Genomic DNA, 17238 nt, shown 5'->3' with positions numbered 1-17238 from the left:
TGTAAGACTTGGTTACCTTCCCGGTTGTCCCCCATCGGTAAAATACACATGGTGGGTTTGGGACATCTGGGAAGCTGCCAGCCTACTGCGGCCCCAGCCCTGGTCAAAGAGGGACAAAAAAAGAAACTAGCCTCCCAATAGCAGCTTTCTGCCACATGGATGTGCTGAGCCCCTTACCGGATGCCCCAAGCCTCTCCTGGGACATCTGTCTCCCTACTCCTGACACTAATCCTTCCAGAAAGAGAGGGGGGGGGGGTCCCAGGCATTTCAGGCTACAGTCCCGAGGAGGAGAAGGGCAGCGGTGCTGTTCCCACCTCGCTGTTTCTTCTCCCCTGGTCCAGAACTGCAGGAGCGCTGCCGGCACCTTCCTAAGGGACCTCAGACATTCCAGCCCCTCATGCTGTGGGACTCGGGTCCCTCCTCGTAAGGTGAGTGTCCTCCCACTGACTTTCCTGTCCACACAGGAGCCCGTTGGCAAGCGGTGCTGCGACATGGTGGAGACAGAGCGTGCTGCATCCCCTCAAGAGAGCAATAATCACCGGGAGCTCAAGAGGCCGTAAATCCTGCCCGCCGACAGCCAGCGCTGGACGGGGCCCAGTCCCTGGCAAAGGTGGCTGGCATTGGGAAGGGGTTGCAGCCAGGGTTACCAAGGGGGAAGGGTTCCCAGGTCTGGCGGGGGATCGGCTAGATCTAGAAAGTCTGACCTTGTAGACCTGAGGTGCCAGGCAGCAGCCACCTGGACAGCAAGGGGGCGCTGAGTTGAGGCCTCTGGGCCTTGGCAGCTGCACCTCCTCCTGGCTGAGACCTGGCCCAGCCAAAGCTGCCATTCGTGGAGGAGTTCATCCGGGCCAGGCTCTGGCCAGGGCCTGTCTCTGACTGTGAAATCCTCCTTCCGCCTGGTCAGTATGGCTCGTGGGGTCCGTGGGTGAGTGAGGCTTTGGGTGGGTTCACAGCTCACTTCTCTTGGGCTGCCTCAAGCCGTTGTGGGCTTGTTACTGCATCACCAGCTTTTGTTTGTAAAACTGGGACTATTCAAAACAATCCCACTTTACAAGCCAGTGTTGTGTGGGTCAAGTTGCAGAGGGCAGGGATGGTGCTCTGAGAAGAGAAGCAGGAGGCAGAGAGTCAAAGACCTTGTCTGCAAGGGCCTGCGTCTTCCCAGGTCAGGCTCTCTGCAAGGGCAGCAGCAGCCGGGCTCTCCCCGGCTCCGGGAGGTGGCCGAAGACCCTGCCTTCTGCCAGAGGCCGGGTGAGGGCGCTGGTGAGCAGTAAAGAAGTGACACACAAGTGACAAGCAAGTGCCCAGAGATGCTGGCCCTCATCATGATACCCATGCTATGGATCATGAGTTCCATAGATCCTTCTAGATCTAGCCGATCCCCTACCAGACCTGGGAACCCTTCCCCCTGGTAACCCTGGCTGTTTCCCAGTCTCAAAGCCAGCCACCGTTGCCAGATGCGGAGCCCTGTCCAGCACTGGCTGTCAGTGAGGATTGATGGTTTAGTGACACTGAAGAGCCTACAAATGCCTGAGGTGGATTTGAACCCATGACTCTACAATCCATACATGCCTGTGTGTGTTTATAAGTATAGGCTACAAGGTGGTGACATTTTCTTCATCTCATCACTCAGAAGAGGGATTCGACCTTGAACTTCAGGATACAAATGACTTTCCTAGGGAATCTCTCCCCTCTTCTTCCTCCCATCTCTATCCAAGTGAAAGAGCTGTCCTGCCCGACTGTATCTTCCCACGGAGGACAAGACTTGCCTTGGACAGGGGTGGAGTGGGTGGGTGGCTACCTTTGAGCCTGCCCCTCCCGCCCCCATGGTAGCAGCTGGTAGCAGCTTCTCCTCCTGGGTGCACACCAGCTGCCCCTGGTCCCATGTGTGAGCACACTCTGAATACCAGGTGTCTGTGGAAGCTGGCAGGCCCGCCCGTGGGCTCCTTGAGAAACCTGAGCCTGAGGGAGGTAAGCAAGCCCCCATACGTGCTGTGGGGGATGGAGCCCTGGGAGGTACACCTGATATGGGCTGGGGGCAGGGAGCAGGAGCCCTGAACCTCTGGGAGGGCTACAGATCCATTTGCCCATCAAGAGCTTCTTTCTCTACCAGCTTGGGGCAGGGCGTGGGATGCTGGGTCTGCTCTGATAAGCAACCACTTTTTATTCCTGAATCCCATCCATAAGGTAGGGTTTAATAACTACTGGACTATAATATTTGATGAGACCAGACCACCAAGCTTCGATTAGTAGCTGTTTTTCTGTCTCCATGGTTACTGCGAATACAGTTTAACTACAGGACTTCTGAACTCGTAGGGAGTCATCCATCCTCTTGCTCCGGGGAGCCTGAGCAAGGGGTTCTGCTAGCAGCATGCTGACAGAAAGCACGCATGCCCAGTGCGTGCCTCGTCCCCTCTCCTGAGGTGGTTTTGGGCACCTATTGTGAGCCAGGCACTCACAAGCCGGTTGCATGGATGTGCCTCAACTGCAGCACACAGTTACAAAGCCCCTACTACGTGCTCTCCTGGAGAGAGCACAGCTGCAGGGACAGAACCTGGCCCCTGCCACGACTTGCTGTGCTTGTTCTTCGAGAGTCCTGAGCACCACGATGAGGGGTGCCGGGTGTCCACGCCATGGAGCTCAGCGATGCTGTGGCCACATTGCTGTCATTGCCTAGTTCCGCTGTGTCCCCACAGCCAGGACCCCCGGGAGCTAGGGGTTATGGAGGCCTTGGGCCATCTCTACCCTGAGACTCTGAATGTGGGGAGCAGGGGGGGCCCTGGACCCAGTGTTTAAAGATGCTTCCCAGCACCCTGGCTGTTGTCAGGGCCACCGCCTGAAGTCATAGGTAGGCCCAGGAGAAGAAAGGTCTTCTGGAGAGAGGCTCTCTGAGCTGAGTCTTGAAGCCTGAATAGGAACTCGAGCAGAAGGATGGTTCAGATGAAGAGGCCGGTGTGTGGGAGCAGGGATGTGGGAGGAAGTACTTGCCAGAGGCCCTGGGTAAGCAGGGGTGGATCCAAGAGGACACCTTGGAGCTGTGAGTCTGGAGGATTTGTTCCTAGGTAGTAGGGAACCAATGGATGGCCTTAGAGTCAGGCTCAGAGAAGAGTGTGAGAAAGGAAATCCTCTAGGATTGTGATTTTAAAAAGGAAGAGCTGGTTGGGCGCCAGGGGCTCACGCCTGTCATCCTAACTACTCAGAAGGCTGAGATCTAAGGATCGTGGTTTAAAGCCAGGCCAGGCAGAAAAGTCTATAAGACTCTTATCTCTAATAAAGTACTCAGAAAAGCTCAGAAGTGGTGCTGTGGCTCAAGTGGTAGAGTGCTAGCCTTGAGCACAGAGAGGCTCTCACAGAGCCCAGGCCCAGAATTCAAGCCCCAGGACCAGCAAAAATAAATAAGTAAGTAAATAGGAGAGCTAGAGGCAGGGTTCAAGCTGTAGAGCGCCTAGCCTAGCAAGTGGGAAGCCCTGAGTGGAAAGTCCAGTACTGGAAAGAAAAAAAAAAAGAAAGAAAGGAAAAGAGAAAGAACGGAACCTTCCACCTTGGAAGCTTACTTACTTTGCAAGCCAGGGAGGCAAACGCTCACAACCTTCTGACAGCTTCAAAAATGTTGTGGCTCAAGCAGGGCAGGGCACCATCACCCACACAAACAAAACAAGAGGGGCACTTGTTAGAGACAGCCCTGCTACGCTGAAATACAGCATCGGTTCCTCCCAGAGCCATGAGAGGGACAGAGGGAGAATCTGGGACCACGTTTGCTGAGATCAGAGGTGGCATCAGGGACACTGGGTGCCCAGACTGGCCGCTCCACTCCTAGAGACCCTCCTATGCCTTTGTCTTCAGCTGCATGCTCCCAGAAGCAGACCCTGGAGATGCAGATTGGGATACGTGGTCTCTCTGTATTTGGGGAGTGAGCCGGATAAACACGGCCCTCTGTTGTTGGAAAGGAAGCCACCTCGGGTATGTTACTGAGCAGGTGGCTACTATAGGAATGCAGGGATGGCTGGGAGCCTGTAGTGGACACTCCAGGCTATCCCATCCAAGGATCCATCTGTGGCTGGCAGCTACCCTTAAGAATGCCTAGATTTCATTGATTACACACACACACACACACAAAAACACTTCTCACAACCAGAGAAGGCTCCCTGGCAGAGAGGAAGTTAGCCTTTTCCGTGTCTGGAGTAACTGACACCATCTTCCATCATGACAGTGGCTGGCTCCATTCAGTAGAAACGGCAGAGCTGTGAATACCCTTGCTGGTTTCTCCTTCCAGTGATGAAGCCCTCACTACCTCTCTGAAGGTGCGGGTGGATGCCACGTGTCTGGCACGTGCAGGTTTGCAATAAATATTTGTTCCATAAATGGAATTCTTGGGTTGATGAATTCATGGGGGAAAGCCCCAATTCTGTCCAAAAGTTCCCTCTCCTCTTCCCCCCTTTCCTCCCCATCCCTTACCCAGATGAGCAGAGTCTAGAAACCATTTTTCGCAAGAAATTTTTTGGAGTCTTCCTCTAGTAGAGAGTTGAGGTTTAAACATGACTTGTCTCCTCCGAACTCACATTGAAATTTCACCCCTGAGATAGGACCAGGTGGGACCTTGAATTGCTGATCAGGGCTCGGCCCTCATAACTGGTTCATGCAGGCGATGAATGGATCGGTGGGTGAACAGGTTAGTTTGAGAATGTGTCCACTGTCAAGGCCATTTGGGCTTAGTGAGAACTCTCTGTGAGTCTTCCATGCAGAAAGGCCTTTCACCAAATGATAGCACACACCTGTAATCCCAGCCATATCTCCAGTTGTTGGTGAACCTCGCCTTGGAGCAGAATTAGGAACCAAATCAAAACTCTTTTCTTAATGGCATGGACCCGGTTGGTGGCACTGTAATACTTAGATGTACCCACGCCTGCCTGGAATAAAGCGAGTGCTTGCCAGCCTCCCTTGCAGCTAGCAGTGCCCTTATGACTAAGTTCTGACCAGTTGGTTCAGAATGGACCTGGCCACATTCAGGATATGTCAAGATGGATAATCAGCTAGTCCCCTGTGGGTTCTTCCTGTTGGCTGGAGTTTGGATTTCATGACTGCTGTAGATCATCAGGGAAAAGACTTGGACCAGAATATTGGAAGTTAGAGGATCTGGGGACCCCACTGATTAGGGATGGAGATGATAGATTAATTACCAGAGTGCACACCGCACAGTCACTCAAGAATTCCGGCTGAGCTGCCTGCCCTGGTGACCCTAAACACCTTGCTTATCCACAGTGTCGTTGTGACACAAGACAAATCGGGATTGGACAAAGACAGGAAGACACACAAGCCCCCGGCAGAGAGCAGGGGGGTCTTTAAATACCTGAAGTGAGACTTGGACAGCATCTGCCGCCAGGGGAGGGCTTAGCTCCGTGGAAGTAGCAACACTGGGAGGCTGCACTTATTAACACCCGCTACCAGGGCTGGAGTATCATCTCTCCAAGGGTGCCCAAGGCTTCTCTTCTGGTCTCCAGGATGGAGCTCGGGGCCTGAGACATGAGCTGTGCAGAGTTCTGTCACTTGCGGGTGTGAATGTGCTGACCGTAATTCACAGGAGGCACCTGCGTCTGGGGGGGGGGGCGCTGGGTGGGGGGGCCTCTCAGGAGGGTGGGGGTGCTTGTTGGAGAGGAGGATCTCTTGCTGAATGGAGTGGCCATCTCCCTTCTGGGGCTCAGACAGGTCCTGCTTTTCTCAAGACTTCGAGAAGTTCTGTTCTCTCCCTGGACAGCAACCCTTCCGAGCTCCATAGTTCACTTTGGACTGGTTCTGCCCGGCCCCACCGCAGGTCCGGGGCTGGGCGCTGCCACCCACCCACCCACCCATCGGGGTTCCTTCCTGGGGGATCCCCTGTCCCACCGCACAGTGGGGGGGGGGAGCGGTGGGCTGAGACCCGGGCGGTCCGGGGGAGGATCGCAGCCCGGGAGGCGCGCGCTCCTCGGGTGTGACCTTGGGCCGGTCTCGTCCGCTCCCGGACCTCAGTTTTCTTTGGGGGGGGCGTCCTCCGCGTGGCTTTCCTTGGCGGGGTGCGGGCCCCGCCGGTCGCTGCCCTGCGCAGGTGGCCCGGCCCCCCCCCCCTCCGCTCGCCCCTCTGCGCTTCCCAAACCCGAGCGGGGCCCCGCGGAGGAGCGCGGGGCGCGGGGGGTCCCGTCCCTCCCACCCCCTCCCCCGGGCCGCGGGGACGGCGGACCCCGCCCGGCCCCGCCCCGCCCCTCCCGCGCGGGGCGGCCCCTCGCCGGCTCCGCCCCCGCCGCCCGCCGGGGAGCGGAGCAGTCGCGGCGCGCGCGGTTCCGCAGGTGGCCGCGATGGGCCCGCGCTGAGCGCCCCGCCATGGCCGGCGCCCCCCGCCCGCTGCGCCTGGCGCTGCTGCTGCTCGGGGCGCTGGGCGGGGCCGGCCCCCGCCCGCAGGTGAGACTCGGAGGGGGGTCCCGGGCGGGGAGGGGCCGGCGCGCGCCCCGGGCGCGGGGTCTGCCCGGGGGGCCCCAGACTTGAGCCAAACTCCGAGGTCGCGGCCGCCGCGCGGGGAGGAAGGGCTGCGGGCCCGGGGGCTCAGGGCAGCGCAGGTCGCGGGGGGAGGTCGACGCCCCGACCCCCGGGCCGCCTCGGCCCCCGTGCCAGCTGCCCCGCGTCGGCCCGCGCTGACTTGGGCGTCGCGTCTCCGTCCCTCCCGGACCACTTTCCCAACTCCTGCTGCTCCGGGAGCCCAGCCCCTGGCCCGGCCCCGCCGTGCGCCCGGGACCCCCGGCCAGCGGGGGCCCTCCCCGCGCACTCAGCCCTCCGGGTGGAAAGATCCGGGAACGCCAAGAGGACCAGGATGTGGGGACCCGGCGCTTCCCCACCCGCCTCCCCGCACGGCCTTGACTCACAGCCCCAGAGACCCTGCGGTGGCGGCGAGTCGTCCTTCCCGGTGACCTCCCACGGGGAACCCCCCCACGCACCCCCGCAGCAGGCGGCCCCGGGCCGCCCGGCCCCCTCCACCCCGCTGCCGGCACCCCGCTAATCCCACCCACCCCCCGCATTGAGGCCCTCACTGGAAGGCACATGGGGACACGCAGGGAGTCCAGATAACGGGCTGCAGGTGGACCCTTGAAGCGCCAGAGCTTGCCCTGCCCGGCCTGCTTTTTCTGCCCCAGGTTCCTGCCCATGGGAAGGAGGGAGGGGGGCGGCCGGCGGGTGTCTGGGGTCTAAAGATGCTGGGGCATGATTGAGCAGAGCGGAGGTGGGGGCCTGGGTGTCCCGGGAACTGCTGTCTTCCCATCCCCTCCTGCTCTCCTAGACCCCCCGTACCTGAAGAACTGAGTTCTTGAGGTGTGAAGGCTCAGGTGTGTGGCCAGGTGGGTCTCTCGACTAAGGGCACCAAGCACCTTTTTCTGTTCCACATTTAATCGGCCCCTCTTCTTGTTCCCCCTGCACCAACCACCGCCCCCAGTCTCTTCCTGGCCCACGCTGTCTCCCTCCCTACGACCTGCAGGCTCTGGTTCTTGGGGTGACATTGGGATCTGTCCCGGCCACCCACGCTGAAGGGCCGGCCCTATGGTGCTGCTGCCATAGACCAGGTGCAGATCTGGTTAGGATTCCAGAGCAAAGGTTCCTGGGGTGCCTGCCTTCCCCCTACTCCCCTCTCTCCACCCCCACCCCCAGATGTCAGGCTCCTTAACTGGCCTCTCCCTCAGATCCCTCCCCCTACACCTCTGAGCCTTGGCCCAAAGGACCGGAAGTGCAGGTATTGAGCAGGGAGCTTGGATCTTGGGGGAAGGGCTGGCCTCCTGTGGGGCACAGGCCAGTGCCACTGCAGAGATGTGAGCGACAGGCCGCTCTGAGGTTAGACCACAGGATTTGTGGCCAGACCTTATGCAAGTGGACAAGACACTAACAAATATGTTTTGCCTTTTTTATTTTCTGAGCTCAGCAAGGCTGGCTGCCCACCGTGTGTCCCTGAGTGTGGGGTGGTGATGGCGGGATGAAAGCTGGGGAGAAGATGGTCCCCTAGGCAAAGTGGTGTCACAGCTTGGGACCAGAGAGGCAGAGGGGTGGGGGAGGAGCTGCCCTGAGGTGGGCCTGAAGGCAGTGCAGAGGAAGCAGCCGCCTGACAGGTGTGAGAAGCTGTTTCCTTGCAGGTAGGGAGGTAACCAAGCCCTCAACCCCCCTTCCCCCCCCCCCCCCCCCCGCCCCCCAACTCAGGTGAGGGATCAGCATTAAAACCAGATAGCATTGGCTTACCCATCTGCTCTGCTCATGCCTGGTGATCTTGGACGGGATGCTTACTAACCTGAGCCTCAGTTTCCTCATCTGTAAATAGAGGTCATTAACTTTATTGCTTAGGGCCTTGAAGCGGAGGGGACGTTGCCATCTTGAATCCGCAGCCTTAGCCCCTGGGGCCGGGACGGAGGACTTTTGTGCATTTGTCCTTGGGGACCTGGCGCGTTCCCACGGCTGTGACTAGAGCCTGAGAGAGGATACTGAAAGGCCCTGGCCTCCGCCTTCCAGGAACGCGTGATGGAGGCCAGAGCTGTGTGTTGGGCAGTGCGGACTTTGTCCTGAGCTGGGAGGGACACAGACCCAGAGTGACAGCGGCTGGAGCAGACAAGAAACCACAGCCTGCCCTCAGATGCCTTGCACAGAGGAAAGCCAGGCCCTGGCTTAAGTGCAACCTATCCTTGGGGCAAATTTGTGAGTGTGTGTGTGTGAGAGATAAAGAAATATATAAGATAGGCCATGGGGGGAGGAGGGTGCAGGGTATGAGCCCCTGGTACAGTGTGTCTAGCAACACTTTAGTGTGTGTTTGTGTGTCCAGTGGTGGGCTGTTTGTGCCCCTGTGTGTGGTTACCTTGACCTGGGAGAGTCTTGCAGTGTGAGTGGCATCCTGGTGAGTGAACAGACGTGTGCTTGTCTGTGTCTGGGGTGGGGAGAGGTGTGTTGTGGCAGTGTGTCGGCAGGTGAGTGTGTGTCTGGTCATCTGTGTGGTTTTCTTGGAGGAGTAGACTCAGGGTCAGGGTCTTGGGGCTGGGAATGCCCTTGAGGGTGGGTGGGGTGACCCGAGTGGCTGTATGGGGGTGCTGGGGATCCTGAGTTGAGGAGAGCTGGCTGGTTGTCCTGCCCTTCTGTTCAGAAAGAACCAAGTGGGGCCAAAGGCAGGAGGTCCACACCCCACCTTCCAGGGCCCCGTGATAGGAGACGCTGTGCGGGCTGTGGGAGGTGAGGGAGGAGGCTAAGGACCTGGGAGGAGATGAACTGGTTGGAGCTTCCAGAAAGTTCTTGGATCCACTGCTCTGGGGAGCCTTCCTTCCTTGTCGTTCCCTATGCAGCGGCCCAGACAGGCTGGGGCTTTTTTCCCCCTTCCCTTCAACCCAAAAGCTTTCCAGAAAAGGAAAGAATCTGGTGCCTGGATTGACGTGGAGAAAAACAGCCTTTTCCATTTGTGGTCAGGCTTTGCAGAGGGGTTCGTTCGTTCTCCAGGTGTGGGAAGGCCCACCACCTCGGGAGCTTCCTTCCCTCCTGCTCCCTCTTTCCCCTCACCTCCTGCTGCTGCTCCTGCTCCACCGGCCTTGCGGGCTTGGGCACTGTGGGCTTGGGCAGGGCATGGCAGGTCAGAGCTTCTCTCCCGCCCGCTCCACCTGCTGGAACACGGAGGGGATGAGAGGCCCGCTTGCCAGGTGGGGAATCCCAGGCCCAAATGGATATACTGCGTGAACAGATGAGAGCCGAGAGATCAAGGAGACACGCGTGACTCTCTGTGCAGTGCTCTCCCCCGCAGGACCCCTCCACAGCTTCCTCTTTCTCTCCCCAAGTCCTCAAACTGCCAGGTGTCCCCTCGTTGTCCCCCTTGCCCCCCCCCCTCCTCTGAGGGACTCCTGGTTCTGATTCTGCCAGTCTGCTCTTCCTCTGCGCTCCAGGGCCCTTCCCGCCGCGGTGTCCGGCCAGTGCTGCCATCCAGGGATGGGACCCTGGACACCAGGCTTGGAGAGGGGCTCAGGTCACGGAGGAGGGGGAGGGGGCCGGTGGGTCTTCCCCCTCCCTGGACTTTTCTTTGCCTTTGGCTGTGGTTGCTGTGGAAGACATCACCAGTGAAGCCACCCGTTGGTCCTTGGATGTAACAACGCTGGTTTCCCCTTCTGGGAGTCAAGGGGAGTGGGTGGAGCCCCCAGATCTAGGACGCCAGGCCTCCCCTCTTTAGCAGAAATCCTGAGGACCGCTGCACTGACCGAGCCTCCTTTGCACACACAAGGTCTGCTCCGAGCCTTCCCCGCTACCCACGGGGCGGGGAGCAGCTGCCGTCCCGCGTGGCTCACAGGCAGGCTGCGGCTGCAAGTTAGAAGTTGCACCAAGTCTGTGCCTGGTTCCTGGGGTGCCCAGATCAAGCTCAGACCAGGGCCAAGGGCCATTCCCCCCACCTCCCCTGCCGTCTCACCGGAGGCCCAGGCCTGTGGTACCCCGGGGCCTCAGCCTCACCTACCCAGCCTCCTCCCACGAGAGCCTCCATCTGTCCCACCCTCTCTCCCATGCCCCAGAACATTCCACAGAGCACCCATGTTCCATGCTCCTCCTGCGGGCATGGCCTCCCCCGACCCGCTCTTTGTCCTGTTCCTAACTCACAGTCCTAGGAGGACCCTGGTCCCCAAGTCCACACCGAGACCTGCCCCCCCCAAACTCCTGCGAGGGCTACTTGATACCTCCTCTGTGTAATCATTTGTCCCCAGCTCCGCGCAGCCTGAGGACTCAGCCAGGCTCTGCCCACCACCGCTGTAGCCCACCCAGAACTGGCATGGTCATGCTTCCCCTGAAACCCTGTGTAGGAGAGGCCCGAGGCCTGGGTGTGTTCTGCATCCGTGGAGAACAGGAGTGGAGTGGGGGGGGGGGGGTTAGCAAATGCAGGAAACCTTGTGTTATTGAGAGCCCGCCCCCTGCCTCCAGTGGGGAGATTCAGCCCTCTGACCAAGGGAGTCTGAGGAAGACACCGCTGGGCCTCGGGGAACCCTGGTTGGACCTCGGGGAACCCCGGTGGGACAGTAGTTTCATGTCACACTCTGCCCAGTGTAGGTGACAGGCCACCTACATTGGATGGCAGCAGGGTGGACGTCCTGTGACCCTCCCCACTCCTGGAGACCTTGACTAGACTCCCCTCAGCCAAGTTCCCAGCAGCCCCCTCCCTCCCTCCCTCCTCTCTCCTCCCTCCCTTCTCCCTCCTTTCTTCCTTGGTGCTCCTTCCTTCCCTCCCTCTCTCCTTTCCTCCTTCCTTCCCTCCCTCCTTCCTTCCCTCTCTGCCTCTCTTCTTCCTTTCTTTCCTCCCTCCCTCTCCCTTCCTTCCCTCTCTCCCTTTCTTCTTCCTTTCTTTCCTCCCTCCCTCTCTCCTTCCTTCCCTCTCTCCCTTTCTTCTTCCTTTCTTTCCTCCCTCCCTCTCTCCTTCCTTCCCTCCCTCCCTTCCTCCCTCTTTTTCCTTCCCTCCCTCTCATTTCTTCCCTCCCTCCCTCTCTCCTTCCCTTCCTCCCTCTTTTTCTTCCTTCCCTTCCTCCCCCTTTTTCCCTCCCTCTCTCCTTCCCTCCCTCCCTCTCCCTTTTTCCCTCCTTCCCTTCCTCTCTCCTTCCCTCCCTCCCTCTCTCCTGTCTCCCTGACTCTCCGCCCACCCACCACTGGCAGCCGCCACCTTGGAGGCTGGCAGAGAAGCTGGTGGTGCGGGGCCTCACTGGCAGACACCTCCGCTGTATCACAACACTCCTTTAGCTTTTGGTATTCTTGATTTCTTTTTCTTATTTTTCCCCCAAACAAATACAGTTGATTTTTGCCATCAGAGGAGCTCTCTCCTGGACAGCCTCACCAGCTCACTCCCTCCGAGGATGTTTCTGGGGCCCAGAGCAAGCAGAGCACCTCTCTGGAACTTTCTGTGTGGCTAGGGACATGGCAACCCGTGTCTTTGTGCCGAGGGATCTTGTGAAGTGGCTTCAGAGAATGCTGGGGCGTTGGAGGTCCTGGGCCCTGGGTCTGAACCGAAGCCGTGTGTGTGTGCGCATCTCAGCCCACGTGTATATCTTGTGATTTCAGGCAGTGAAATTTCATTTTGAACTTACATCTAGATCTTACATTTTATCCACGGAGCGCTCTGTCATTTTGACAATTGAAACTCCTAAATGAGGAATATTTATCATTTTTAAGGCTGCTGAGGGGGAAAAAGAGGTGAAAATTTAAAAAACATCACAGCCCAAGAAATAACCAAAGGAAGAGCCCAGGGATGTGTAGAAGGGATGTGGTGGGCGGAGAGGGTGTTGGGAGCGGCAAACCCCTCTGTACATCATCTTTATTGTTTTTTATTTTGTTCTTGTTGGTTGTGGGGCCTGAACTCAGGGCCCGGGCACTGTCCCTGAGCCTCTCTGCTCAAGGCTAATGCGCTACCACTTTGAGCCTCAGCGCCACTTCTGTCCATCACCTTTATAATAACAATAAAAGTATTTTTTTAAGCCAATGCCAGGCCAGATGCCGTGGCTCGTGCCTGCAACCCTAGCTACTCAGGAGGCTGAGAGCAGGAGGATTGAAGTTCAAGTCCAGGCAAAAAAAAAAAACAAACAAAAAAAACGTTCACAAGACCCCATCTCAACCTGTCACCCAGCTACCCAGAAAGTGTAAATGCAAGGATCACTGTCCAGGGTGACCTGGGCATACATGCTACTTAAAAAGAACTAAAAGAAAAAAGGGGGGGTATGGTACAAGTGGTAGAACACCACTTAGCAAGCGTGAGTCCCTGAGTTCAAACACCAGCACCACCACCCAGAAAGATTTCTTTTTTGGGGGGCGGGGGGAATCTGGTCATAGGGCCTGAACTCGGCCTGGGCACTGTCCCTCAACTCTTCAGCTCAAGGCTAGCGCTCTACCACTTGAGCCACAGCACCACTTCCAGCTTTTTTCTTTTTGCTTATGTGGTGCTGAAGAATCGAACCCAGGGCCTCATGCATGCAAGGCAAGCGCTCTACCACTGAGCCACCTTCCCAGCCCAGGATTTCTTTTTTTAAGCTGATGCTCTTATCTGTAAGCTAAGGCTTGTGTTCCCCACTCAAGTAGGAGCCCTCTCCCATTGCAGGTGGGACTTCAGTGTTCTGGAACCTTCCTGACTCCCCCTCACCCTCCCGTCATGTCCTCAGGACCCCTCTTTCTCCTGGTGGATCGAAGCCAATCTTCATGTTGGGTCTGTGTTATGTTAGAAGGGATCCAGGGTGTGTCTGTGGCCCTCCAGGGGTGGGGGGTGGGGTGGCAGAAGGGATGTCACCTGACCCCCTCACCCTCAGTCTCTGGCATAGCCCCAGAGTGAAATCCAGGCTTCACTCTGCTTCTCCAGCCGCTGTGTGCTCTTGGTTGAGTTAGTCTCCCACTCTGACCCGTGTGTCCTATTTTCAAATGGTGGAAAGTACCAGAAAGCCTCAAGCAGGCTGGCCAGAACATGATGAAGCCCTGGCTTCAGGCAGTGATTCCTAGGTGAAGACAGACAGACCCCTAACTCCATACACCCTCTGCTTTCCTCTCACCTGCCCTCCAAAGCATCAGGCATTCCCTGGGCACCTATTACCCCAGGCACAGTCCCCTGGGGAAGTCTCCGCCTCTGCCCTGAGCCACAGTCCTCACCCCTTTGCAGAGGTGGCCGGAGCCTGCTGAGGTTTGCGGCTCTAAGGACCCCTGGAGACCAAGAGTGGAGGGCTGGGAAGGTAGCTTAGTGGTAGAGTGCTTGCCTCACAGGCATGAAGCTCTGGGTTCGATTCCTCAGTACCACATAAACAGAAAAGCCGGAAGTGGAGCTGTGGCTCAAGTGGTAGAGCGCTAGCCTTGAGCAAAAGAAGCTCAGGGACAGTGCCCAGGCCCTGAGTTCAAGCCCCAGGACTGACACAAACACATACACACACACACACACACACACACACAGACTGATCATGGAAATGGGTGTAGATGAAGGGCCAGCCAAACCCACGGCCCCCCTTTCTGTCCTTCAGGGTGCCACCGTGTCCCTCTCAGAGACAGTGCAGAAATGGCGAGAGTACCGCCGCCAGTGCCAGCGCTTCCTGACCGAGGCTCCACTTCCTGCCACAGGTGAGTCCAGGTAGGGCTCTCCCCTCTCCTCCCTCCCCTTCCCCCCCCCGCCCCTCCCCCGCAGCGTTGATGGTCCCCATGGCTTCTGTAGAGTGCCGCCACCCCTGGTCCCCTTCCCTGTGGCTGTGCCGTCACCTCCCTGCGTGCCTTCCCTCACCACCCAGGTTCATGGATTCCAGCTCCAGCATCTCCCTCCCCGCGAGTCTCTGTGGTCTTTGCCTGTCGCCTGTAGGCAGCTTTGGGGTGTCTTCCTTGCTGCTACTTTATCTTCACTCCCTGGGCCCTGGCCTTACTGTGAGTCCAGAGACCTGACCTTTCTGTTTTCTATTCTGCTCAGCAACTCATCCCAGGCCTAACAAACACTTGCCAGAATCAGCTGACATTAGCTGGGCGCTGGTGGCTCACACCTGTAATTCTCACTACTCAGGAGGCTGAGATCTGAGGATCGCTGTTTAAAGCCAGTGTAGGCAGGAAAAGTTCGAGAGACTCATCTCCAGTGAACCACCAGGAAGCTGGAAATGGTTCTATGGCTCAGAGTGGTAGAGTGCTTGAGCAACAGAACTCAGGGATAGCACCTAAATCCTGAGTTCCAGCCCCAGAGTGGAAAAAAAAAAATTATGGAGGTTGGGGAGTTGTTGGTACCGTTCCATACATACTTATCAGAATCTTTTGGAGAGGATCTTTTGGGAAAGGGGATGGTTAAAGGATATGGTCTTGGACAACGCTGGGCCTGAGTTCTGATCCTGACTCCAATCCTAACACGGGAAGGTTTCCTCAGCCTCATGAGCCACCATTTCCCTCTGATGTGGGCAGACAGGAGTGTTTAGTAAGCATTTTCTGTTCAGTTGTCTACCCACTCGCAGCCTTCATGCCCTGTGGCGCAGAACATATCCCAAGTAGCCTGCTCAAGGCCCTACCCTAGGTGGGTGGCCAGTGCCCTTGCCTGACCCCTGCTGGGAGGTCAGGGTGCCTCACACTGAGTAATGAGTGCGCAGCAGAGATCAGCCAAGTCGGCCCCGGTGCTGAGCCAGGTCCAAGCGGGCTCAAAGGCGCTTCCCATCACCCACAGGCCTCTTCTGCAACCGGACCTTCGACGACTATGCCTGCTGGCCGGACGGGCCCCCCGGATCCTTCGTGAATGTCAGCTGCCCCTGGTACCTCCCCTGGGCCAGCAGTGGTGAGTGTCGCTGTGCCTGGGTCAGGAGGGAGCCCGGCTTCCCTCCCTGAGACTCTGTCCTCCCACCCCAGGAACGTCCCCAGGCCGCCTAGTAGTAGCCCACCTGCCTTTCAGAAGTGCCAGGTGTCAGGGTGGCCTGAGGTATGCTGCCAGGGATGGGGGGGGGGGGGTCTGAGTCTGATGTAAGGTAGAGATGTAACCCTGTCTGATTAGTGGTGAGGGGAGCCAGGTGTGAACAGATCCTGGTGTGTATGTATGTGTGTGTGTGTGTGTGTGTGTGTGTGTGTGTGTCTGCCTGTGTACATGGGGGTTACGACGTGCATGCACAGGTGCCTCAGTTGCTTCCTGCCTTTTTAGGGGTTCATGGGGATCGGTGGCCAGGACGTGGGTGGGAGGCAGCTCCCCGCTGCCTGTGGGGCGAGCCTGGGTGAATATGGAGGGGTAGTGCGATGCCCCCCCTCCACCCCTCTACCCTGACTTCCTCTGTGGGGAATGAACACAGGAGGTGTTCAAGGAGCCACAGACCTCATGACGGGTGCCCACCGTGCACCAAGCCCTGTCCTTCAGTCCTTCCCACCAGTGTCCCTCCAAGACAAGTCCCCAGATGGCTTCCCATTTTCGGATCAACACACTGAGGCACAGAGAGGCTGAGTAGCTTCTCCAAGCTCACACAGCTACGGGGCAGTCGGCCCCGGAGTCTTTCCTGGAGACTGGTGTTGTCACTGTGTTTATTGCTACACCAGCTTCCTCTGTCTGGAGAAGGGTGCTCACCCAGAGACAGGCAAGTGGCCCCGACCCCTGCTGTCTAGAGGCAAGTAGGAAAGCAGCGAGCCCCTGCCCCCTCCCGCTGAGCCCCTCAGTCTCCTAGGTTTTTGTTTGTGGATGGCCAGGGCAGCTGTGTGAGCAGGGACCAAGTTTGCCAGACCTCTCTGGGCCCTGGGTCTACCTAACCCCTTGGGGGCTGGGATGGAGTCAGGCTTGTGGGATCGCTGCTCCTTTCTCCCACCCGTCCTCCCTGCCTCTGGGAGATTTGGGAGCCCGCTGCGGCTCTAGACCCCGGGGAGCCAGGCCGGGGACAAGGCCCATCACTCAGCACCGAGCGCCCCCAGCGCTGCCTGCCACGTGTGGCGCCATCCATCACCTTTAATTTTATTTGAGCAGGAAATAGGTCCTGGTGGTGCCCGTTTATGAGCGCGCATGGTTTTATTGCTTTCTCCATGAAGATAACGGCCTCTGCACAGGCCCCCCGCCGGCCTTCCTCCCCCCGGCCTTCCTCCCCCCATCCCCCCCATGCTCACCAGGATAATTCACTCAGAATCTGCCTCCCCTTCCCACCTGAGGTGGAGAGACACCCACCTAGACTCCCACCACAAAGTGGACATCCCAGGCCCCATGTGGAGTTCTCCCCCACTTCTCCCGGGAACTGGGGCTCCCTGGGTTCCCCTCAGGGAGTGGGGGAGCAGTTCTGAAGCTTGCTTTTGGGGGGGGGTGACCCAGGAAGCTGCCCATGGAGAAACTTGACCCTATGAGTTGAGGAGTGGATGGACTCCATCCCTGCTGACCTCTCAGACCCATTTAGAAGGATAGAGGGAACGGGAAGGACTTCCCCGCAGAGGTTGGGCAAGGCCACGGGACCGTGAGGTGGGAGGCTTAATAATCCTAGATCAGATGAGTCGGGCAGGAGTGAGGACACCGGGGCAGCCATGGGAAGCCAGAACCTCAGAGCCCTCCCCAGGAGGGGGGGCAGGGAGGAGGGAGGGAGAGAGCGGGGGTCAATGCCCAGACTCTTTCTCTCCGCCTCCTCTTCTGCCAGCGCCTCCCACTGGCCAACGCTGATCCACCCTCTGGGATAAGAACAGGCCGAGAGAGGAGTGGGTGATCTGAGAAGGGATTCGCTTCTGAACAATAGCCAGACGTACGCTAAGTCTTCATGAGAAGCCTTCATGAGAAGGTGTGTGGAGGGTGGCCGTGGAGAGAAG

The 17238-nt window shown here is 58.2% G+C and overlaps 1 protein-coding gene across 1 annotated transcript in view; it reads left to right on the top strand.

The window, feature by feature from the left end:
• Nucleotides 1–6317: 6317 nt before the first annotated feature.
• Nucleotides 6318–17238, top strand: part of Glp1r (glucagon like peptide 1 receptor) — a 28582-nt gene continuing 17661 nt past the window's right edge. The window contains exons 1-3 of the mRNA XM_042684210.1: nt 6318–6426; nt 13986–14082; nt 15152–15259. Of these exons, the coding sequence (XP_042540144.1) occupies nt 6349–6426; nt 13986–14082; nt 15152–15259 (283 nt within the window). The 5' untranslated portion in view covers nt 6318–6348. The remainder of the gene's footprint in view (nt 6427–13985; nt 14083–15151; nt 15260–17238) is intronic.

The sequence above is a fragment of the Dipodomys spectabilis genome, unplaced genomic scaffold (assembly GCF_019054845.1).
Source record: "Dipodomys spectabilis isolate Male_0828 unplaced genomic scaffold, ASM1905484v1 ptg000085l, whole genome shotgun sequence".
Classification (NCBI taxonomy): Eukaryota; Metazoa; Chordata; class Mammalia; order Rodentia; family Heteromyidae; genus Dipodomys; species Dipodomys spectabilis.
The sequence above is the reverse complement of the archived record's forward strand: the minus strand, read 5'-3'. Positions and strand labels throughout refer to the sequence as shown.